General features: G+C 41.1%; 2 protein-coding genes across 3 annotated transcripts in view; both read left to right on the top strand.

The window, feature by feature from the left end:
- The first annotated feature begins 4,005 nt into the window (after positions 1-4,005).
- LOC115165594 (sal-like protein 4) lies at positions 4,006-12,203 on the top strand. Of its 2 annotated transcripts, none has more exons than XM_029718802.1 (4): positions 4,006-4,264; positions 6,694-9,243; positions 9,370-9,680; positions 9,878-12,203. In XM_029718802.1, the coding sequence occupies exons 1-4, from the start codon at positions 4,198-4,200 to the stop codon at positions 10,295-10,297; spliced, it is 3,348 nt and encodes a 1,115-aa protein (XP_029574662.1). In that variant the 5' UTR covers positions 4,006-4,197; the 3' UTR covers positions 10,298-12,203. The 2 variants fall into 2 exon arrangements, with proteins under 2 accessions (XP_029574662.1, XP_029574663.1); XM_029718803.1 differs by lacking the exon at positions 4,006-4,264 and adding an exon at positions 5,312-5,482.
- An 826-nt stretch (positions 12,204-13,029) lies between these two features.
- The window catches only part of LOC115165593 (probable phospholipid-transporting ATPase IIA), a 39,526-nt gene continuing 27,908 nt past the window's right edge, over positions 13,030-24,647 (top strand). Inside the window, exons 1-5 of the mRNA XM_029718801.1 lie at positions 13,030-13,217; positions 19,849-19,993; positions 21,811-21,924; positions 22,063-22,171; positions 24,078-24,136. Coding sequence (XP_029574661.1) covers positions 13,150-13,217; positions 19,849-19,993; positions 21,811-21,924; positions 22,063-22,171; positions 24,078-24,136 — 495 coding nt within the window. The 5' untranslated portion in view covers positions 13,030-13,149. The remainder of the gene's footprint in view (positions 13,218-19,848; positions 19,994-21,810; positions 21,925-22,062; positions 22,172-24,077; positions 24,137-24,647) is intronic.

The following is a 24,647-nucleotide window of genomic DNA, read 5'->3' as shown; positions in this document are numbered from 1 at the left end:
ACGTACAGTCAATAACATAATAGAAAATCTGTATGCAGTGGGTGTAAATGAAGTAACGAGGTAAGGCAATAAATAGGCCATAGTGGCGAAGTAATTACAATTTAGCAATTAACACTGGAGGGATAGATGTGCAGATGTGCAAGTAGAAATACTGGTGTGCAAAAGAGCTAAACATTATTTTTTTTTAAATATGGGGATGAGGTAGGTAGTTGGTTTAATAGGCTATTTACAGATAGCTGCAGCGATCGGTAAGCTGCTCTGACAGCTGATGCTTGAAGTTAATGAGGGAGATATAAGTCTCCAACTTCAGTGATTTTTGCAATTCGTTCCAGTCATTGGCAGCAGAGAACTGGAAGGAAAGGCGGCCAAAGGAGGAGTTGGCTTTGGGGATGACCAGTGAAATATACCTACTGGAGCGCGTGCTACGGCTGGGTGTTGCTATGGTGACCAGTGAGCTGAGATAAGGCGGTGTTGCACTATGTGTATAGATGGTTACACAATCATGGAGAACAGTCTTTCTTCAACATTGCCCGTTCGTTTCATGGAAATCAATTTTTGCATGTAAACTGTTGCTCTCTCCTTTCTGTGTTCTTAAAGGAAAACTCCACCTAAAAACAATAAGTTGGTATTTGTTTCATTAGTCCTTTGGGACAATGCCAACAATGGACTAATGAAACAAATATCAAAAGATAGTTTTTGGGCAGAGTTTTCCTTTAATGATGTTATTTGTGTTTCTTGTGGTGAGGAAGGATTTCAGATGCAACTAAAGAAGGTAAACCAAGAAAGGAGAAAATAATCCAAATAGGATCTTGGAAAACACTCAAAACGGCAAGAAGAAAATCTGAAGATGGCCTGTGTAGTTTCGGCACAGCTCCAGGAATCTAAGCATAACTGGTGAAATGGTCAGAGGATCCTGGTAACTATGGATGTCTCAGTACTTCCCACAAGGTCACTCGTCAGGAGACTGCTACTTTTCTTCATTTTTCTACACAATAATAAACTGCCATTTGACAGGCAACTTTCTGCATTCAATCACTCATCAAAGTATGTGATTAGAGTGCAGGAACTATGGACACAAAGAGACAACTTATTTAAAGAAATGTATAAAGCAGGCTGCTAGATTAACATTTTGATTATAAAGTGGGATTTTTAAAATACCACAGATACATCAACAAATGTATGGGCATACGTCAATAACACCCTATTGTACCTCAAGTAAACACGCTTTATTACAATACAAAATGAAGATGAATTACAAGTAATGCATTGTTTCCTAACATAAGAGGAAACATTCTTTACTTGGTTCACCTCTTGATGAAACCGTTTACAGTAACAAAACTGTAATGTGGTCAAAGAATAATCGTTAAAGTCATTTCAGTAGATGTATTTATTTCCGCTGTCATTATTTTGTATATCCTAGTCAAATAAGTACATCAAATATTGAGCTAAAGAAAGTTTTACTTTTCTTATGGTGTTGATGCTTCCGGTGCTTACAGTTGAGAGCAATGCAATGCCTTAGTGATGCATGTTTATTGTTAAATTCATACTGGCACTAATGAAATTTTGTATTTTTTGTTAGCGTCTCTTTGGTTCCCACCCTGTCAGATTTATGGCACAAAAGCCAACAGTTTGAATTGTTTCATTTGAACGCAACAGAAACAGAGTGTATTCAAGCATAGTTTTCTTATTGGGGCTATAAAGCGTCTAGACAACCCTCCCTTCTATTTCACCTTCAGTCAGTCCCTAAGTAAAATACTTTGGTTTTTCTGGATATACCTGTATGGACTTTTCTTTGTCTCACAGTCATCGACAAAGACATTTTTTTTTCTCCCGTTCATCAGAAAGTTGTGACCGAAACAGCAAATAACCATAGACTTAGTGAATTTCTATGGTCTCCCTCAAATTCAAATTTCACTCTGATTACCATTGTTATTTACTGTAAATCAACTTTACTATCCTTCAAGGAAAAATGCATTGCTTTGGATGTAAAATTAACCTATTTCTCTCTGCCATGGCTAAAGTTTGTATGTGCCTTTTAGCTGTTTGATTTCTTGTCATCTTTGCACCACAGTGCATGGAAACCTTGAACACCTCCCACCATACCCAACGATATGGAGGGTAATGGGGTGGTCTGAAATCTGGGACAGAGTTACTTACTCATGTCAATTCTTATTTAAGCATGTTTGCTTTGAATACCCTCATCCCATTTTATTTTAGGGCAGTCCCCTTTTTGGCTGACAGTGGAAAGGGGGGTTGAGTAGGTAAAATAGGTTGGCCTATCCTTTTATGACTTCAGTGGGCAATACATTCTTTACCACCTTGACATTTTACCAGAACTCACATGGTCTAATGACAAAGAGAAATATGTTAATTTAACATCCAAAGCTATGCATTTTTCCTTGAAGGATAATAAAGTTGAATTACAGTAAATAACGTGTAAATCAGAGTGAATCTTGAATTAGAGGGAGACCATAGAAATCTCCAGTCAATGGTTATTTGTTGTTGGAAGGAGCTTCAAGGATTGCAGCTCTGACAATGTGTTTGAGTTTTTGAAAGGGGATTGTAGATCACATGTATTTTTTTACCATCTGGATCACAGGAGGTTGGTGGCACTTTAATTAGGGAGGACGGGCTCGTGGTAAAGGCTGGAGCGGAATTAGTGGAATGGTATCAAACATGGTTTCTATGTGTTTGTTACCATTCCATTAGCGCTGTTCCAGACATTATTATGAGCCGTCCTCCCCTCAGCTGCCTGATCTGGATATCCTCTCATTGGATTGTACATCTATCTATATGCTATCTGAATTGTGGCACTGAACTGACATATGGCACACAAACAAAGTATATGCTGCTCAAAGATTTCTCCCAAAAATACTGTACTATAAAAAATACTGTATTATAGCATTTTAGTCATCATAGTAGTATGGTTCACCACACCTACAATGATATTACAGTTTCTGGATAGTATGGGTCTTGACCCTGACTATTATGATGGAAAGTCAGAGTGATTGGACTCTGGGCCAAAGGTGTCTCTCTTGAGGAAGAGTCTGTTGTCTGTCTGTACTTCTCTTGCATGTGATTTAAACCAATTTTAATGATATGAATAATGATAAGAACTATATTTTCAGTAACCAGAAATACTTTCCCTAAAGTTATTGGTATTTAAAAAAAATGTATTTAACCTTTATTTAACTAGGCAAGTCAGTTAAGAACAAATTCTTATTTACATTGACAGCCTTCCCCAGCCAAACCCTAACTCAGACGATGCTGTGCCAATTGTGCGCCGCTCTATGGGACTCCCAATCACGGGCGTTTGTGATACAGCCTGGAATTGAACCAGGGTCTGTAGTGACGCCTCTAGCACTGAGATGCAGTGCCTTCTTGAACTGCACTGCTGGTTAAGGGCTTGTAAGTAAGCATTTCACGGTAAGGTCTACACTTGTTGTATTCGGCGCATGTAACAAATAAAGTTTGATTTGATTTTCATTTAGACTGCCACGCCACTCGGGAGCCCATGGGAGTAATTGGTAAATCAATGAAAAAAAATGATAATGTAAATACTTTAATGAATGATCTTAATACATTTTTTGGGGGACATTTTCATAATCATTTTATATTTAGCTCAACTAGATCACATTGCAAAGGATAGTGTGCAGGGTTAATGGATCAGATATAATATATTTGACTGCATGTTGGAAGAAAAGGACAGATTGATATGAACCAACATGTCTGCATGGGAATAATTTTTTATCAAAGGTATTTAAAATTGTTCTACATTATGAAATATACTCTTCTATTGAGTACTCTAAACAAACTTTTGGAGTTGAATGATATTATTATGATTATCCAAGTGACAATATTTCCATAGATAAAGTATGGCAGATAAGGTAGGTTTAGATCTGTATCTCCTGTACCTCCCTCCCTCCCTCCCTCCATCACCGTCTATCTACTAGTATCGCATCTCACGCCCCCTTATGGCACTGCTCTTCTCATCAATGGGCCCTATTTGAATAATGTGTAAGCACTTGGACTGGAGCCAATCAGCTGTCAGAGGACCATGATACATCGCAATGCATTATTGATACTAATAATTACGTTGACATGCGCATTTCTACTTGAGGAGCTAATTTTACAACCCGAAGAATTTGTAAAGAAGGGAAGAAAATTGTGTTACTGTTTGTTCCCGATGTTTGCACCATGTCGAGGCGCAAGCAAGCTAAACCACAGCAAATTAATTCCGATGAGCCCGGTTCGACAGAAAAGGGTGAGTTTTTGTACTGATAAAGTACTTTTAGAAAGAGTCGCGCAGGGTTATATGTATACAATGCTGCAAGATATCAACATTTTAATTGGAAAGTGATGCATTGTTTTCCTCGCACGTTGACCTGGCTGGATCATGACCCTTGGAACCGACCACGCTTTTTCATGAATAAACCTACGAGTTTAACTCTTTGTTTTGTTTGTTGCAAAAATATACTACATGAGTTTCTTAATTGGAAACGTTTAACCAATTTGATGAATCGATTTCGTTTTTGTCAGTGAACCAGAAGCCCACTCTAAACGACATTGCATTTTGACTTTTCTTTAACTTTAGTTGATTTTCCAAAATGTTACCTATGAAATACGAAACAGGAATATCTGGCTGAATATCACTAACGTGATTGTTAGATATGAGTATATGAGTTGGTTGGCTATCTTTTAGAACCAGTTGCACGTTTTATGATTTATTTTTATTTTTATGTAGGTCTACTTGAACTATCCATTTAGGGCATTCGTTTTAGATTGTATTGCATGTGGGGTCTGAATAGCCTACTAATATACTTGCTCTGTAGGTAGCTTTACATCATTAGGTAGGTGTATATGGAATATTTGTAGTGTGTTATGTGTTTTTTTTTTTTTAATGTGTCGGACAGTATGAAATGTGACTCGGGAGTAAACTGACCTGAAAGCAATAAATCCCCCAGTTTAACGCATGACTGTTTTCTTTCCTACATATGTGGAGAGGTGGGGGATGGACGGACCCGTAGTGGTAGGTTTGTAGGCAAGCAAGGGGTGGGGGTGCGGTTTACTATAGTAATGAACATCACCTTTTTTGAATGCTTATCGCCTACTAATGCCACTTACACGTAGACCGCGTTGATTGGGAGAGTGCATTTGTTCTTTAATCAGAGAATAGTTATGTTCTGTTTGATACAGTGTATCAACGTACTCATTTTAACTGGCAACCCCTGTGGTTTCACCTCGTGCAGTATTGAACTATAAGACCAGGTGACCTGATAGAATTTATGCGCCACCAAGTGGCCATGTGATTAGAGGGACACACGTGAAGTCAATATTTTCTGATCTTTGTTTTGTTTGAAATAATTTCATATCCCGACTTAAATCGAACGTTTTTTTTTCAAACTTGTTTTCCCCTAATTTGCGGGTTGAGGGTTCATTGCTGCTTGTCATAATCGACCACTTTTGCATAGTGATTGATAAGGTAACGTTCTCCTCCCGCTGCGTTATTATGCACTGCAACATTGGCAACTTCTTTGACAATGAACGGATTCTGAATAGTCTACCTACAATGCCATTTGCAACTTTTTCACCCTCCCCACTGAGCGATTAGCAAATCAAGGAACAATTGCGTTGGAAGAATGCAGACAGGCGGTCTGCCCCCGTCCCTTCCCCTCCCTCAGTCGAGTACATTAGCATTTGAGTATGCGACTGGTTGTTAAAGTGCCTCGGGTGGGCAGACACACTTAAAATTATCACTTTAGGATTGATACCGGTTCACGTGTTCCATTTTGCTAGAAGTTGCTCGAATTTACACTGCATGTAAATGAGATGTTGATATGCGGGCAATTTCCCCTGATCTTTTCTGGGTGTGAAAGTTAGACAATTCAATTGGTGTGAAGACATTGCCCTTACTGGGCATAAGCATATGTCGTTTATATAGAATTTGTGAATTACATTTAAGTGCCGGTTATGTAGACTATTGTTTAATAGTTCACACCTGACCTGCCCCTGTGTCAGTGCGTCAGCGATGTCGACGATGAGTGGAACTATAACGTGTCTCTTTTTAACGCTGAAAACAGATTCTGGGGCAGTTCATACCTTACTTCCGATACTTTCATTATTGTTTCAAATTCGGGTTGGCTATTACAGGCCCAAACAATATGATATGGGTTCACATGTTAGCCAATCCTTATAAATAAAGTATAATTGCTATAGAAATGCATTTCAGTTTCTACATGGAAATGTGTTTCAGTAAAGCCAGGTTGCCCCGGTTTTTGTCTCAAGTCAGATGTTGCCCTCTGCTGGGCCAGTTGTGCACTGAGCCCAAATTGCACTAAACCCTCATGTTCGCAATGCATTGACTGGAAATCTGATGAAATGCTTTTCACGAATGTAAAACTTTGATTCAAGCTTTGCCCACCAAAAGCAGACTTACTATTGTAGATGAGGCCCATTAGTTATTGCAGTATTTGAATGTAACCTTTAGTATATTTAAAGTGTGTGTGTGACCTGAAATTAAAGTATATAAATAATTGATTGAATTTAAATTATATACAGACTTTAAATTATACGCAGATATACAGACTGTAAGACTTAAATTATATCCTGACTGTAATGAATTTATACTTTGACTTTAGTTGGTTGTTATTTAATGGTTTTAACCTGAGATTTCCCTGCTTATTTTCATTACAGGGGTTCTACAAGATGGTCAAACTGAAGAGGTTGGAAATGAGGCGAAGCGGTTTCGAATGGACACAGCGAAGGTCTGCACCAAATTCTGTGCTGAATTCTTCAATGAGGCTGAATTTCTCGAACATCAGAATAATTGCACTAAAAGTCACGAGGCAGTCATCATGAAAGATGGAGAGGGGAGAGAAGTACCAGGAGAGTTCTCACAAGGACACTCCCCTGGTGACTTCCAGAATGACCACAGGTACTGCCAGCCCAGAAGTAATTCTCTATCAAAGTCCAATGCCGAGTCTATGGAAAGGATGGAGGATGAGGAAGAACCTAAAATAAACTGTGCGGAACAACCACCCAAACAAGACCAGGTAGAGATCTCTGACAGTCCCAGGCCTGAAATGAGTCACCATCAGAGCCAGACCTCATCCAAACTCCAAGATTCAAATGTCACCTTGGTGTCCATGCCTGGCACCAAAGTGGCCGTCACTCAGCATTCATCGAACGTTGGTTTGAACAACCGCAGGTCTGCACAGACCTCCCAGGAGGCCTTGCAAGCCATCCCCATGATCCTGGAACAGCTGGTGGCTCTCCAGCAGCAGCAGATCCAACAGATCCATCTGACTGAGCAGATCCGTAACCAGGTGGCCATGATGGCTCCACAGAGCCTCCACTCGGCCAAAGGGGCAGCAGTTGACCCTCTTAAAGCCCTAGGAGCTCACCTCTCCCAGCAGCTCTCTGCTGCAGCAGCCCTGATCAGTAAGAGGACTAGCCGCCAGAGTCTCTCGATAGAGTCCCTCAAACAGGGCAAACTACCCCAGTCCAACAGCAACCCCACCTCACTGGCTGGAGGCCTGGGACCAATGCCCTCCAAAGCCGATATGTTGAAGGGGCTCCCAGACCTGGCCAACCACCTACCAGTGTTACTGCCTCAATCACCAGGCTCCAAGGCCTTTCAAAGTCCTTTCGCTGGCCTCTCGTCAGGGATGGATCCCTCTAAAAAAGTAAAGAGCAAGATCCCAAACATGCCTGAGTCTAAAAACGGGTCTGGTGGCGACAGCATGTACAAGCACAAGTGTAAGTACTGTGGGAAAACCTTTGGGAACGACAGCGGGCTCCAGATCCATTTGCGCTCGCACACTGGAGAAAGACCATTTAAATGTAACATCTGCGGAAACCGCTTCACAACCAAAGGAAACCTTAAAGTGCATTTCCAGAGACACAAGGAGAAGTACCCTCACATCAGGATGAACCCACACCCTGTGCCAGAACACCTTGACAACATTCCCACCAGCAGTGGCATCCCGTATGGCATGTCAATGCCAATTGAAGAATCCAACATGGTGGACATGAAGCCAATGCTTGGCATCCCATCTCCAGGCTTCCATCCATCAGCATTGCAAGGGTTCAAGCCTTCGTTTGAGGGTTTCAGGAGCGACCCGTTCTCCCAAAGACCGGCATCATCAGGAAGTGACGGAGCATCAATTTCCTCAAACGCGTTCAATCACGAAATGGGCTCTGATCAGCACCACCAGGTATCTAACGAGCTAATTGGAGAGCTGCATCACATGAACGGCAAAGACCTTCCCGGTGACCATGAAGGCTCTGAAACGGCCAAATTACAGCAGATGGTGGATGGGCTGGAGAAGAGGACCAATGACCCAAACGAGTGCTACATCTGCCACCGAGTGCTCAGCTGCCAAAGCTCCCTGAAGATGCATTACCGTACACACACGGGTGAGCGGCCCTACAAGTGTAAGATCTGCGGCCGTGCCTTCTCCACCAAGGGCAACCTCAAAGCTCATTACAGTGTCCATCGGGCCAACACGCCCCTCAAGATGCAACACTCCTGCCCCATCTGCCAGAAGAAGTTCACCAATGCTGTGGTTCTCCAGCAGCACATCCGCATGCACATGGGAGGCCAGATCCCCAACACCCCCATGCCAGAGACTCAGTTAGAGGCCTCTGAAGAAATGAACCCTCCTCTGCCCGACGAGAAGTCCATGGACTTCAACGGCTTTGAGAGCATGGAAGACCAATACACAGAGCTTGAGTCTCAGGAGAAGCCAAGCGAAACCTCAGATTCTCTCCCACCATCTGCATCTGAGGAACCGCACCAACCCCATCAGGCCCCTCCATCCTCTGTGTTTTCCAGCATAGCGGCACTGGAGAACCACATGAAGAACCTCACCTCAGCTCTCAACCTGCAGCGCCAAAGCAGCACCGCCTCAGAGAGCGATGGAGTGGCCCCCAAAGAGTCCACTTCAGCCTCCGAGAGCCTCCGGGAACAAGAGTACCAGAGCGGCCGCAGCCCCACCGTCTCAGACTCTGTCTCCTTCCACTCCTCATCCCCAGTCAACAGCCATGTGGGCAGCAGCAAGTCAAAGTCCCCCGAGTTAGCCTTCCCTGAGGATTACACCTGGAACAGGCCTAGACCAGACTCTGACGGCGGCTCTCAGGATGCCAGTGAGTCCAATGGCGCTCTGGACCTGACGGCACACGGCTTCACCCCAAAAACCATAAAAGAAGAGCCTGGCCTGTACTTCACTAATGGAGAGTATGGTAAGTGTTTAAACAACTTTGTTTAGTGTGTGCTGCATTATAAATCAATGGCATTCTCTTTAGGGTTTTAAGTGTAGGTTGACTGGGAGTATTGTTTATTAACTGGAATCTTCTCCTTCTCAACAGCTCCCAGCCATTTGCCTCCTTTCATGAGGGTGCCCTCCAGTCTGGTCCAACTGGAGATGCAGATTCCCCCAGAGAGCTCCATGGGCATGAGCTCTCTATTTGGCTCCCAGATGCCCCAGGGAGCGGGAGGGCAGCCACGGGACAGCTCAAATGCTCCCCGTAGATCCAGCAAGCAGCACCTGTGTAACTCCTGTGGCAAAAACTTCTCCTCCGCCAGTGCCCTGCAGATCCACGAGAGGACCCACACTGGAGAGAAGCCCTTCGGCTGCACCGTCTGTGGCAGGGCCTTCACCACTAGAGGCAACCTCAAGGTAAGGTTCTTTCATAGAAGAGAAATGCTATAAAAGCCTTCATCTTTCATGGACTCTGGTCTGGTATGATACTTTTGTAATGTATATGCAACAAAAAGGAGGTATTAAGTAATTTTCTGTAGTAATCCATTATGGATCATGCTTTTATGAACATTGACACATTTCTTGATTTGTATTCTAATGTATATTTGTTTTAGGTGCACGTTACAACTCACATGTGGAACAGCTCTGTGAGGCGTGGCCAGCGCCTCTCTCTGGACAACCCCATGGCCCTGATGGCCATGAGCTCAGAGTCTGGCAACATTATGCCACCTCCCAAGGAACTGGATCCTCAGCCAATGAACTTCGACCAGTCTCTGTGGAACCAGTATGCTGCTGCTTTCACCAACGGCTTGTCCATGAAGACTAACGAGATCTCTGTGATCCAAAATGGTGGTATGCCTGGTAGCCTGGCCGGTGGTCCTCTGTTCCGCTCGACTGGAGGCCTGATGGAAATGGATGGGTCCCACTCTGGCCTGCCTGCCACCATGGCAGAGATGGAGAAGAATGGCTCAGAGAGCGTGGCCAAATCTCAGTTCCCACATTTCATGGAGGAAGGGAAAATTGCAGTGAACTAGTTTTGAAATGGAAGAAGGCAGTTTCTCATTGATTGTGTCCAGATTTTTGAATGTTCATAGTAGCAATGTTGGCTAGAATTTGCCACTAGGTCCAGGTACAATAAACATGTGCTATTCCAACACTTAGGAGATAGTCCTTAACCCTTGCTGAACATTTCTGTTTTTTGCAAAGCCTATTTGGAACTCTCAGTAAATTAAATGATGCAGCTCTTCCCTAACCTTTCATTTGAACAATTCTTCCCATAATTGTTATATTTAGTTGAACTAGATATAACTACTGTAGTTGTATTTACTGTTTTTGTTTAATATTTCTCTCTCAATATATGCGGGTATTTCTGAGTGACCTTTTTAGTCTTGTATCCAGAAGTTGAATGTCTGGCTTACCTGAAACTGCTTTGATTCAGAATGTCTCCCTCCCAGATGGAAGAACCTGTACTGAATGATTTTGTCTAGTGTTAAACTGAAGATTTTCTATGACTGTGTACACCATTGTTTTAGTGCAGATAAACAAGTAGTTATTCTGATTCCTCTGCACAGTACATAACTATTTGGCACTCCTATTGTGTGAAATACATTTTAGGAAGTTTATGTAATGGCCAACAATTTCTCCTGATGTTTGAGGGAATTGTTTGGAGGTGGTCTGAGAGTTCTGTCAGGTGTCATGTACTTTTGTTTGAGCCAGATAGGCCTACTGATTTGCTCAGTTGTCCATTTTGGAGGTTAATAATTTTTCCAGATACGTTACACATGTAATTACAAAGTAATTTCTTTGCCTTTCTAAAACTGAAAAACCTCACGCCAAGTGCCTAGCTAGAATTGGAATTGTTGCTCTATTGTCTTTTTTTTTTTAAGCACCACAAGATTGTAATGGTTGTCTGTTTTGACTGATACTGTTTGTCCATGTAGCATATTGCGCTGTTTCTGGATGTGCTTTTTTTCCCCCCACTCACATTTACAAAGATCTGTTCATTATTGTTTTTGTTGTTTTTGCTTCCATTAACCTTTGTCGACCAGCAGAGCTTCTGCGTCTTTCGGTGGGTTGTTTTCTGAAGGATATGGGTGTGTTTTAAATGACACGGTATTCCCTAGTGCACTACTTTTGCCCTGGCTGAAAGTAGTGCACCATATGTGTAATATGATGCAATTTGGGAGACAACCATATAAAGCAGAGTTCTCTCAATCATACCTGCACTTTAAATTTCTTCACATTTTGGTAAGCTTATTTTGATGGCTACATTTCAAAACCATCCAGCTTGACTTTGTTTACCTTGTTGGTCATATTAGAGAGGGCACATCACTGATTTGTCATCTTTTCTTACTTTGTTTGAGGACTTGGAAATGTTGACTTCAGAATTTGACTCAATATTTCACTCAATTGCCAACCTTGTTAAGTGACATATTTCAATACTTCTCTCCATTGATTGATTGAATGTGCAAATCTACTATACATTATTTTATCAACTGTTGAATCTTAAACTTTTTGTTAATTTATATTGCGTGTCATGCCAGAGCTTTTGGGGGATGAGACTACCTCATTTAGATATTTGTTTTTCCTCCACCTACCTTCAAAGGTATATTTGCTCTCTGATACATTCTGAGTAAGCAGTAATATGCTTTCATTCCTCATCTGAGTTGTACGTAATGAATGTATCACTGGACTCTTTGCACAACTCTGAATGCTCAGAAGAACTCTAGAATACTGTTGTACATTCCCCATTAAAATGCATTTACCAAGTTGTGCCTCCTTTAAAAAATCTCATGTCAGAACTGCTTTGAGGTTGTCTCTACAATTGAAGAAATGTTGAGCTTGTTTAGGCTTGTTTACAATTTAAATGTCTTGTTTCCTTGTCACGTAAATGTTACGTTCTGGTCTTGTGAAAATAAAAATCAGGGTGACTGTTCCAACTTTGGTTTGCATTCTGTTTTCTGTCCCCATCATGCCATGAATTATTCTGAAAACCATGTTATGTTGCAGTTTTTGTTTCATTGTATGAAGTTGATCTCATTAGATCTGTCAATGAAGAGTTCGTTACAATCCTGCCAACAAAATGCTATCTGTTCGGGTCAGGGCATGCACTTTGTGGATTACGTGGGTCTGTTCTTGCTACTTTTCTTCCATTTGCATCGTGCACACCCCTGATTTCCATCTCGTCTCCTTCTGATCACACACTTGGAGTTGTTGGTTTGGTTGCTGATCTCACTTGTCCCAGGAATGAATGTTTGCGCCCAAGTAAATTTGCATCAACTAAATTAATTTGCATCTCCATCCAACTAGCAGTCTATTCAAAAATGTCCCCCCCCCAACAATGAAATCTAACAATCTGTTTTTGTGACCGATCAAGGCCTAGAGCGGTCTTCGAATGGTTAGTTAAATGAAATCAGCGTAATAACAGTTTATCGAACCACTAAGACAATTATCAACCAAAACGGGGCCCATCAGGTGTTGCAGGTATAGACCTAATCTTAAAATATCCTATTCGAATTTGTGTCTCTTGAAATGGAGAGCAAGATGGAGCATACATAGGCTACTGGCTTAAAGTTATCTGATCAGTGCATTACTTTGGACAAGCCGCTAGGCCTGTTGGAATGAAGAGAAAAATAAATGTTAAGCCATTGGAGATTTGTATGTTATAGGCCATAACCTATAGGTTCATATTTTTAAATACTATTTCATCACACCAATTCTAACCTATTTGATAAAGCGAAATGGAATCAGCTATGATGGAGAAGAGCCAAGACACCAGCTGAATCAAGCCCAAAGCAGCCACTGACACACAGAAAAGCCACCGCCCAGAACACAGAGACAGCGAGATGGACTTCGCCTGACGTCACCGTCAACTGGGGCTGCAGGAATGACGGACAATATTGCTTTGCAACCAGTGAGAGACAAAAAAAGACACGACAATAAAAACAGGAATGGGTAAGAACAAAAAATACGTTGTATACACTGTAAATTTAAGAACGACGACGTTAGGCTGTTATTTTGCTCGATGGCTGAAAACACTAATTGTTTTCAAAACCCGCAGACGAATATCTCCATTGTAACCGTATATTCTAAACGTTCAAGATGAAACGAACCTATTTTCTAAATGAACAATTGACGGGCTTGTTTAGGGAAATATGTATCATCCATCCTTGTTCCGGGTGCTTTCCGTCCTGTCGATGCTAGTACAATATTAATCGCCTATTGTTTGTTAAGTATCCATGGGACTAGATTGGCATATAGACCGATAAAAAAAAACACCCTCCGCATTATGCTTCAAAATAAGGTGGGGTAACGTATCATGGTTGACTGACATTCTTTGTGTCATTGCGTTGAACCAGCCCAGATAAGGCAGGCCTTACTATAAGAATCAGCACTTGTTTAGGGAAGGGTTTCCCAAACTCGGCCCTGGGGCACGTTTAGTTTTTTTGCCCAAGCACTACACAGCTGATTCAAATAATCTAAACTTGATGATGAGTTGGTTATTTGAATCAGCTGTGTAGTGCTAAGGCAAAAAAACAAAACATTCACCCATGGGGGGCCCCAGAACCGAGTTTGGGAAACCATGGTTTAGGCACATAATATGGATGATGTGACTTATTATTACACAGTGCATATTATATATAATAATAATTGTAACTCCTATTTCCTGATATGATATGCAATGATAATATTGCCCTCATAAAATTGCACAAATGTTAAAGTAAAACCTAATGCAGGTCACCCAAGTCTAGGCTACACACCTGTCTGGGCATCCCCTATTCACCTCTCATGTACCCATCATCCCCTCAGGCAGGAAGCCTTTCGCTACACCCGCAATAACATCTGCTAAACGTGTGTGTGACCAAAACAATTTGATTTGAAGGAAGAGTCAATCTCAGAGATGGTGCTTGTCAGAGTATTTCAATGTTAAGATTTAAATGAATTGCAAATGAGTTGGCTATGTTAAGATAAGCAACAATATACACTAAGTATACCAAACATTAGGAACACCTAATACTGAGTTACACCCCACCCCCCTTAATGCATTTATTTCAATTGACTGATTTCCTTATGAACTGTAACTCAGTAAAATTGTTGAAATTGTTGTTTATATTTTTGTTCAGTGTACACAGAGTATACAAAACATTAAGAACACCTTGCTAATATTGAGTGTACCCACCTCCCTTTTGCCCTCAGAACTGCCTCAATTTGTTGGGGCTTGGACTCTTCCAGGTGTAAAAAGTTTTCCACAGGAATGCTGGCCCATGTTGCCTCCAATGCTTCCCACAGTTGTGTCAAGTTGGCTGGATGTCCTTTGGGTGGTGGACCATTCTTGATACATATGGGAAACTGTTGAGTGTAGAAAAACCAGCAACGTTACAGTTCTTGACACAAACCGGTGAGCCTGGCACCTATACCCCATTGAAAGGCACTTAAATATTTTGTCTTTCCCATTCACTCTCTGAATGGCACACATACACAATCCATGTCTCAAGGCTTATAAATCATTCTTTACCCTGTCTCCTCCCCTTCATCGACACTGATTGAAGTGGATTTAACAAGTGACATCACTAAGGGATCATAGCTTTCACCTGGATTCACCTGGTCAGTCTGTCATGGAAAGAGCAGGTGTTCTTACTGTTGTGTGTGTGTGTGTGAGAGAGAGATATATATATATACTACTGTTCAAAGGGGTCACTTAGAAATGTCCTTGTTTTTGAAAGAAAAGTAACTTTTTTTGGCCATTAAAATAACATTAAACTGATCAGAAATACAGTGTAGACATTGTTAATGTTGTAAATGACTATTGTAGCTGGAAACTGCAGATTTTTTTATCGTATATCTACATAGGCATACAGAGGCCCATTTTTGGGTTCAAATACAGGCTCAAAATGGCCAGAAACAAAGATCTTTCTTCTGAAACTCGTCAGTCTATTCTTGTTCTGAGAAATGAAGGCTATTCCATGCGAGAAATTGCCAAGAAACTGAAGATCTCATACAATGCTGTGTACTACTCCTGTGAAGGGAGTAGAAAGGAGTAGCGATCTTCAGTTTCTTGGCAATTTCTCGCATGGAATAGCCTTCATTTCCCCTTGACTTTTTCAGGTTTTGTTACATTACAGCCTTATTAGAACAAACACATTAGTAAACCCACTACAGTCATGCAGTACAGTGAACAGTCAGCAGCAAGCAGTTGGTAAGGGTAGGTAACAACACATCCGCCACGCTGATCCTCAGCACGGGGGTCCCTCAGGGGTGCGTGCTCAGTCCCCTCCTGTACTCCCTATTCACTTATGACTGCATGGCCAGGCACGACTCCAACACCATCATTACGTTTGCCGATGACACAACAGAGGTAGGCTTGATCACCGACAACGACGAGACAACCTATAGGGAGGAGGTCAATGACCTGACCATGTGGTGCAAGGACAACAACCTCTCCCTCAATGTGATCAAGACAAGGAGATGATTGTGGACTACAGGAAAATGAGGACAGAGAATGCCCCCATTCTCGTCGTCTGGGCTGTAGTGGAGCAGGTTGAGAGCTTCAAGTTCCTTGGCGACCAACAAACTAACATGGTCCAAGCACACCTAGACTGTCGTGAAGAGGACACGACAAAATCTATTCCCCCTCAGGAGACTGAAAATATTTGGCATGGGTCCTCAGATCCTCAAAAGGTTCTACAGCTGCACCATCGAGAGCATCCTGACGGGTTGCATCACTGCCTGGTATGGCAACTGCTCGGCCTCCCACCGCAAGGCACCACAGAGGGTAGTGCGTACGGCCCAGTACATCACTGGGGCAAAGCTTCCTGCCATCCAGGACCTCTATACCAGGCGGTGTCAGAGGAAGGCCCTAAAAATGGTCAAAGACTCCAGCCACCCTAGTCATAGACTGGTCTCTCTGCTACCGTACTGCAAGCGGTACCGGAGCGCCAAGTCTAGGTCCAAGAGTCTACTAAACAGCTTCTACCCCGAAGCCGTAAGACTCCTGAACATCCAAAATCAAGTGGCTACCCAGACTATTTGCATTGACCCCCCCCACGCTGCTGATTATCTATGCATATTCATTTTAATAACTCTACCTACATGTACATATTACCTCAACTAACCGGTCCCCCCGCACATTGACTCTGTACTGGTACCCCCTGTATATAGCCTCGCTATTGTTATTTTACTGCTGCTTTTTTTAGGTATTTTCTTAAAACTGCATTGTTGGTTAAGGGCTTGTAAGTAAGCATTTCACTGTAAGGTCTACACCTGTTGTATTCGGCGCATGTGACAAATCAAATTTGATTTGATTTACACCGGCGGCCCCCCGTGGCAATAAATGAATAAAACTAAAAGCTTACCTCGATTTGGAAGAGTTCCTGTGTTAGTTAGCCAGCTAGCTAACATAGCATCCCTCTGTTTGAGCCAGGTGTTTGAGTAGGCTGAACTAGCTGGCTGCATTCGTGAAAGTTAATAAAGATACAACTAAATATAGCTAGCTCTCTTTCTCTCTTGCTTCTTCTTCATTTTTGAAGAAATGAACTTGTAAAAAAAAATTCAACTATTGTCTCTCTCTTTGATTAAATTACTCACCACATTTTATGCACTGCAGTGCTAGCTACCTGTAGCTTATGCTTTCAGTACTAGATTCATTCTCTGATCATTTGATTGGGTGGACAACATGTCAGTTCATGCTGCAAGAGCTCTGATAGGTTGGAGGGCGTTCTCCGGAAGTTGTCATAAGTACTGTGTAAGTCTGGTAAGGGGTGAGAACCACAAAGCCTCCTAGATTTTGTATTAAAGTCAGTGTACCCAGAGCTAGGACGGAAACTATTTGTCCTCTGGCTACACCATGGTGCTACACTACAGAGTGCTGTTGAGGCTGCTGTAGACCTTCATTGCAAAACAGTGTGTTTTAATCAATCATTTGGTGACGTGACTATATTTAGTATAGTTTTATCTAAAAAGGATAACTTTTTAATGTTTCACTTTTTATTTTATGAAATTCACTAAGGGGGATGGTTCTCCCTTTCCTTGGAGGAGCCTCCATATGTGTTCTTGAAATGTAATATTTCCTTTGTGAAATAAAGTAGGCCTACTGTAGCTTGACTTCTTAATGTAAACCTCATTGGTTCACATATTCCATCTTTTGTGAAAGTGAGCAGTATGTCTTATTTTATTTCAATATGAATCAATTTGGCATGCGTGCTTTCACCTAACTCCAATACAGAGGGGACTTTTCTGAAGTTGTTGTCTCGCGCATCTGAAAAGGTAACTTCATTTTACTGGATATCTTGAAAAATTAGGTGCTGCATTCATCCAATTTGTAGCAAGCAGTCAGCCCTAGTTTGAACACAGCTTCCTATTTTGGGAATTGAAGGGGTTACATTTCTCACTTCATCCACAGTCAGTGATTCATTATCCATGTAATTAGTATCTAGAATATGTATATAATATATACAATATTTGATCTGAACATTATGACACATGGCAAGCCATAAGGTTAGGTTACCTGCTGGCAGCTTGCTTAGATGAAGTGGAATATTTAGTTTGAGAAGGGTGTATGAAACTAGGGCCTTGCTGCCTAACACATAATGCCAATATTTACTGACTCAGGACCCACCTCTATGGTGAGTCAGGACCCACCTCTATGGCCCTATTGCTTGACTGAAGCCATCCACACCACCGTAGGAAACATACAGTTGAAGTTGGAAGTTTACTTAGTTAGGTTGGAGTCATTAAAACTGGTTTTTCAACCACTCCACAAATTTCTTGTTAACAAACTATAGTTTTGGCAAGTCGGTTAGGTTAGTGTGCATGACACAAGTAATTTTTCCAACAATTGTTTACAGACAGATTATTTCACTTATCATTCACTGTATCACAATTCCAGTGGGTCAGAAGTTTATGTTCACTAAATTGACTGTGCCTTTAAACAGCTTGGAAATTCCAGAAAATGATGTCATGGCTTTAAAAGCTTCTGATAGGCTAATTGACATCATTTGAGTCCGTTGGAGGTGTAGCTGTGGATGTATTTCAAGGCCTTCAAACTCAGTGCCTCTTTGCTTGACACCATGGGAAAATCAAAAGAAATCAGCCAAGACCTCAGAAAAAAAATTGTAGACCTCCAAGTATGGTTAATCTTTTGGAGCAATTTACAAATGCCTGATGGTACCACGTTCATCTGTACAAACAATAGTACACAAGTATGAACACCATGGGACCACGCAGCTGTCATACCGCTCAGGAAGGAGACGCGTTCTATCCCAGAACAACAGCAAAGGACCTTGTGAAGATGCTGGAGGAAACGGGTACAAAAGTATCTATATCCCCAGTAAAATGAGTCCTATATCGACATAACCTGAAAGGCCGCTCAGCAAGGAAGAAGCCACTGCTCCAAAACCACCATAAAAAAAGCCAGACTACGGTTTGCAACTGCACATGGGGACAAAGATCTTACTTTTTGGATAAATGTCCTCTGGTCTGATGAAACAAAAATAGAACTGTTTGGCCATAATGACCATCGTTATGTTTGGAGGAAAAAGGGGGAGGCTTGCAACCCAAAGAACACCATCCCAACTGTGAAGCACAGGGTGGGAGTATCATGTTGTGGGGGTGCATTGCTGCAGGAGGGACTGGTGCACTTCACAAAATAGATGGCATCATGAAAAAGAAAACGTATGTGGATATATTAAAGCAACATCTCAAGACATCAGTCAGGAAGTTAAAGCTTGGTTGCAAATGGGTCTTCCAAATGGACAATGACCCCAAGCATACTTCCAAAGTTGTGGCAAATGGCTTAAGGACAACAAAGTCAAGGTATTGGACTGGCCATCACAAAGCCCTGACCACAATCCTATAGAACATTTTTGGGCAGAACTGAAAAAGCATGTGCGAGCAAGGAGGCCTACAAACCTGACTCAGTTACACCAGCTCTGTCAGGAGGAATGGGCCAAAATTCACCCAACTCATTGTGGGAAGCTTGTGGAAGGCTACCCGAAATGTTTGACATAAGTTAAACAATTTAAAGGCAATGCTACCAAATACTAATTGAGTGTATGTAAACTTCTGACCCACTGGGAATGTGATGAAAGAAATAAAAGCTGAAATAAATAATTATCTTATTATTATTCTGACATTTCACATTCTTAAAATAAAGTGGTGATCCTGACTGACCTAAGGCAGTGACTTTTTACAAGGATTAAATGTCAGGAGTTGTGAAAAACTGAGTTTTAAATGTATTTGGCTAAGGTGTATGTAAACTTCTGACTTCAACTGTAGTATTTCCATATTATTGTGGTGGCATTTCAGTGAGAGGAAAACTCTAAAAGGGCCAGTTTCCCGGACACAGATTAGGCCTAGTCATGGACTAAATACCATTTTATTTTTAGTCTAGGGCCAGTGTTCAAAAGCATCTCAGAGTAGGAGTGTTGATCTGTCCCCCCCTGTCCATATACTCATTATGATTAAAAAGGCAAAACTGATCCTATATCTGCACTACCCTGAGACTCTTTGTGATGTACAGGTCTAGGAGTGAGCTTAACCTGCGTCCAGGAAACCAGCCCTAATGATGAACTACACTGGTGTTCCTCAGGTGCTGCCCGTGGTCGAGGTGCTGCGGCATGGGGGATTTCCGGCCGCGGACGGTGTGGCTGGGCCACCCAGAGAAGAGGGAGCAGAGGTACCCCCGGAACTTCATTAACAACCAGAAGTACAACTTCTTCACCTTCCTCCCAGGGGTGAGTGACAGGTACTCCGGGCCAACCAAACAATCGTCATCTGCTCCTCATTCACAACACAACAAGACAGAATTAGTTTAGTGGCAAAGTGGAGTTATTGGTTTAGTGGCAAAGTGGAGAGTGAGCAGTAGAGCTGACCCCATAGATTCGAATCGTTAGTTGGTGGACACTGATTCTAATCAAATGAGCACTCATGTTAGCCTGTGCCGTATAGACTAGTGTGCCTCTACTGTAGTTGTTGAGTCTTTAATTAAAGCTAAACCACGGCAAGAATAGTAAGGATTTGTTTTTTTACTTTCTGATTTTCTGAGCCTAATTTTAATATGAATTTGGATTTCAGACATTATCTAGTCTTAAACATTGTGCCTTTTTTGGATATTAAGTCATGCATTAAAAGTAGGAAAAACAAGAAGACCAGTCCTTTTTTGCATTGCAAATTCACACATTCTCAAATCAACACATTATTCTTGTTGTGTCAGTGTTCACTGTCACCTGTCAGTAGTTGAGGAAATTACTCACAGTAGCAATGAGAGAACACAAACTTTCCCTTTGTAGTAATCTTGCACATTGGTGGTAATGAAATTCAGCTATGTGTGACTGTTAAATCTATACTTGACTGTGGGTGGCACTGGAAAAGTTGATGTCCGTCTGTGTTGAGATATATCATGTATACGGTACCAGTCAAATGTTTGGACACACCTACTCATTCCCGGTTTCTTTATTTTTACTATTTTCTACATTGTAGAATAATAGTGAAGACATCAAAACTATGAAATAACACATATGGAATCATGAAGTAACCAAAAAAAGTGTTAAACAAATTCTTCAAAGTAGCCACTAATTGTCTTGATGACAATTTTGCACACTCTTGGCATTCTCTCAACCAGCTTCATGAGGTAGTCACCTGGAATGCATTTAAATTAACAGGTGTGCATTGTTAAAAGTTGTGGAATTTCTTTCCTTCTTAATGCGTGTGAGCCAATCAGTTGTGTTGTGACAAGGTAGGGGTGGTATACAGAAGATAGCCCTATTTGGTAAAAGACCAAGTCCATATTATGGCAAGAACATCTGAAATAAGCAAAGAGAAACGACAGTCCATCATTACTTTAAGACATGATGGTCAGTCAATGCAGAAAATGTCAAGGACTTTGAGAGTTTCTTCAAGTGCAGTTGCAAAAACCATCTTGCGCTATGATGAAACTGGCTCTCTTGAGGACCGCCACAGGAAAGGAAGACCCAGAGTTACCTCTGCTGCAGAGGATAAGTTCAATAGAGTTAACTGCAACTCAGATTGCAGCCCACATAAATGCTTCACAAAGTTCAAGTAACAGAGCTGGCATCAGATGACCTGGCCTCCACAATCACACGACCTCAACCCAATTGAGATGGTTTTGGATGAGTTGGACCGCAGAGTGCAGCCAACAAGTGCTCAGCATATGTGGGAACTCCTTCAAGACTGTTGGAAAAGTATTCCTCATGAAGCTGTTTGAGAGAATGCCAAGAGTGTGCAAAGCTGTCATCAAGGCAAAGGTTGGCTACTTTGAAGAACCTCAAATATAGAATTATGTAGAAAATAGTAAAAAATAAATAAAAACCCTTGAATGAGTAGGTGTGTCCAAACCTTTGACTGGTACTGTATATTAGAATGTGTGTTTGTGTGTGGATATGTCTGAAACTATAAGCTTATTTTTGTCTCAACTGAACCCTAAGTGATCAATGTCTTGTCACGTGCATATATTACAATGCCCCTAATGTACGTACATATTTGTGGTTGGCTGATTTATGTGAAATCATATTGTTCTGTTTTGTTTTCTCAGGTGCTGTTTAATCAGTTCAAGTACTTCTTCAACTTGTACTTTCTGCTCCTGGCCTGTTCTCAGTTTGTCAATGATCTCAGGCTAGGTGCTCTGTACACCTACTGGGTTCCTTTGGTAAGCAGTGTAGCATTTTGTCAAAGTAATGTAGCGTCAAGTATTCACATGATCCACCAATCACTTTCTAAAAACAAGATACTTGTTATAATTTGTCATTTTACACATTTAGGTTTGTCTTATATTTTTGTATTTCAGGGAATTGTTTTGATTATTACCATCATGAGAGAAGCAGTTGAAGAGATCAGATGTTATTGTCGAGACAAAGAAGTGAATTCACAGATATATAGCAAGCTGTCAATAAGAGGTAAGGGTTTGTTTGCAGTTGGTACCCAATAAGAAAAAATAAACAACAACAGAAATATGCTTATAAACACATCCAAAGTAACCACTCCAACCAATTAATGACCTACAGTAGTTTTCTGATGCGTCTATTCAGTATAATACAAGTACCTGAATAGTGGGTGTCTCCAATAGAGTTGGGGTCTATTCAAATTTAATTTGAAATCCCAGTTAAATTCTTGAATTCGAATTTCAACAATCTTCATGTTATGGAATTGAAATTGTATTGGGTTTAGACTGTTTGAATTGGAATTGTAAACACATTTAATCTTTGGAATTGACTTGAATTGGATTTCCCAGAGAATGGAATTAACGCATTTAGAATCAAAAGTTGATTGCAAGATTTATTTTAACTTGTATTTCTATATTTCCTGTATAGTGAGGCAGTGTGAACAGTGACATGATCAGCTTGAAAGCCAGAGGGAATTTAATTCTAATTGGAATTGTTGGCGATAATATTGAATTGGGAATTTAATTATTGGAATTTACCTAACATTGAAATTGAGAGGAATTGAATTATCTCTGAATGCAAAGACTGACCTGGAATTTGAATGAAATGGAATTCCCTGGGAGAGGGAATTGAATTTAATTTGTGGAATTAACCCCAACCCTGGTCTCCAGTCCAGTTAACTGTATGAGCTTGGTCCGGTCCTGTTTAAGCTGACAGGGGAGTGGGTCCTGGGTGGGAGGGGAGTGGGTTCTGGGTGGGAGGGGAGTGATGGCTAATTCAAAGCAGGGATGTAAAAGTGTACACATAAGAGGGCTTGGAATAAAGTGCTACTAGCAATAAAAACCTGGAGACCTCTTGCGGTTTCCATCACTTTTCCTCTTTGATCTGGCACCTTGTTTTATCAATAAACACAATAAATGGTTGCTTCCATGATAGTGGCCCCAGTGGCTTGTCTTGTTGCACAGGGTGAGAGAGATAATAGCATTAAATGCCTGTAGATTGTTTTGCTTTGAGAAAGTAGCTACTTTATCAAGAGCAAAACATCATGCTGTTAGTTTATGTTTTGATGTCAGTTGTCCACCAAGGATTTTTGTGTCATCCTGTAGGAATGTATGATTCATCATTTTAAAGTAGTTTCTTTCTCCTCAGTATTTTGACTTTTTACCAATTATTTCTGAAGCTTATTGGGAAAGTTTAGTTTGTGTTAGCAGATTTGTGTATAAAGTAGACTAAACTCGGATAATAAAACTAAGTGAAACAGAATGGGTTTTCAAGCCCAATAAACCTAAATGCATAGCAATATTAATGTATTACATATGCAAAAGCCTGAGGTCACAGCAAAGGTCAAGGGTGAGTGACCCACTCCAAACAATTTTGCCTGTTCATTCCAAATGGAATGAGAGAAAAGGCTCAACTCCCCCAACCCTCCAAACATTCTTTCAGATCTGAAGGCCTACATGGAAAATTACTTTCCCTCCACATTTAGTGGAAGGAAATCTATAACAACAGTTGTCTACATTTGCAAGGTAACCTGGAGGAGACAGTTTGGCGTAAACCGTGAGCTGAATAGTGTTTCTGTATGTATGGACCATGAGAAGAGAAGTAGGGAGAATGAAGCCTAGGGCTTTAACAGTGTCTTTGAATGATGTTAATGGTACCAGGATGTCGCACTTCCATAAAAAACCTGTGTGAGCCATGTGAATGTTTACATGGATGTTTTAGAGATTTTTACTTGTTTGGGTTGTTTTACTCTATTCTTCCCCTCCTAAGAGGCATGGAATGTCCATAAAACAACATTCATTCTTAATTTCTGATCTAACCACAATACCATTATGATTTTCACACTGAATTTAGTCAACTCAACATTCTGCAATCTGAAAACACTTATTGAATATGCATTTTACGTTTGTTTTTATTTCAGGCACTGTGAAGGTGAAAAGTAGTGGCATTCAAGTTGGAGACCTTATAATCGTGGAAAAGGTTTGAATCACTTTGTAGATTTCGCCTTGACTGCATCAATGAATTAGGCATACTACATACCAGGATAGCAAAGTTGCCAAATATGACAAATAATGATTGGTCTGTTAATCTGCTAGACTGGTGACTTGAGGTGAAAGGAGTTAAAGATTTTGTAATCTTGTGATCAATGTTTCTGAGCTTGAGTCTGTCAAGCTCAATGCAGATGTAACTGACACAAACTTTAAATGAACTTAATTGGATCAGAAAACCAAACATTTGACATTTGGATTATTGATGACATTGACAAAAAATTGAAGGCAACACTTGTAGGATATTAATCTCTCGTGGACAGGCTACATAAATGGTACTGGAGATCTGTCATGATAAAACGGGATGTGTGAGATCGGCAGCATTAGTTCCCGTGCTTGGGTTGTTCATCACTGGTTATTTGGACAAATCACGATTTTGCAGGTGTTAGCATCTTTCGAATTTTGGAAGGAGAGGGGACATTTGGCCCAAAGACTTGCCCGTA

This window comes from Salmo trutta, chromosome 28 (assembly GCF_901001165.1).
Source record: "Salmo trutta chromosome 28, fSalTru1.1, whole genome shotgun sequence".
Taxonomy (NCBI): Eukaryota; Metazoa; Chordata; class Actinopteri; order Salmoniformes; family Salmonidae; genus Salmo; species Salmo trutta.
The sequence above is the reverse complement of the archived record's forward strand: the minus strand, read 5'-3'. Positions and strand labels throughout refer to the sequence as shown.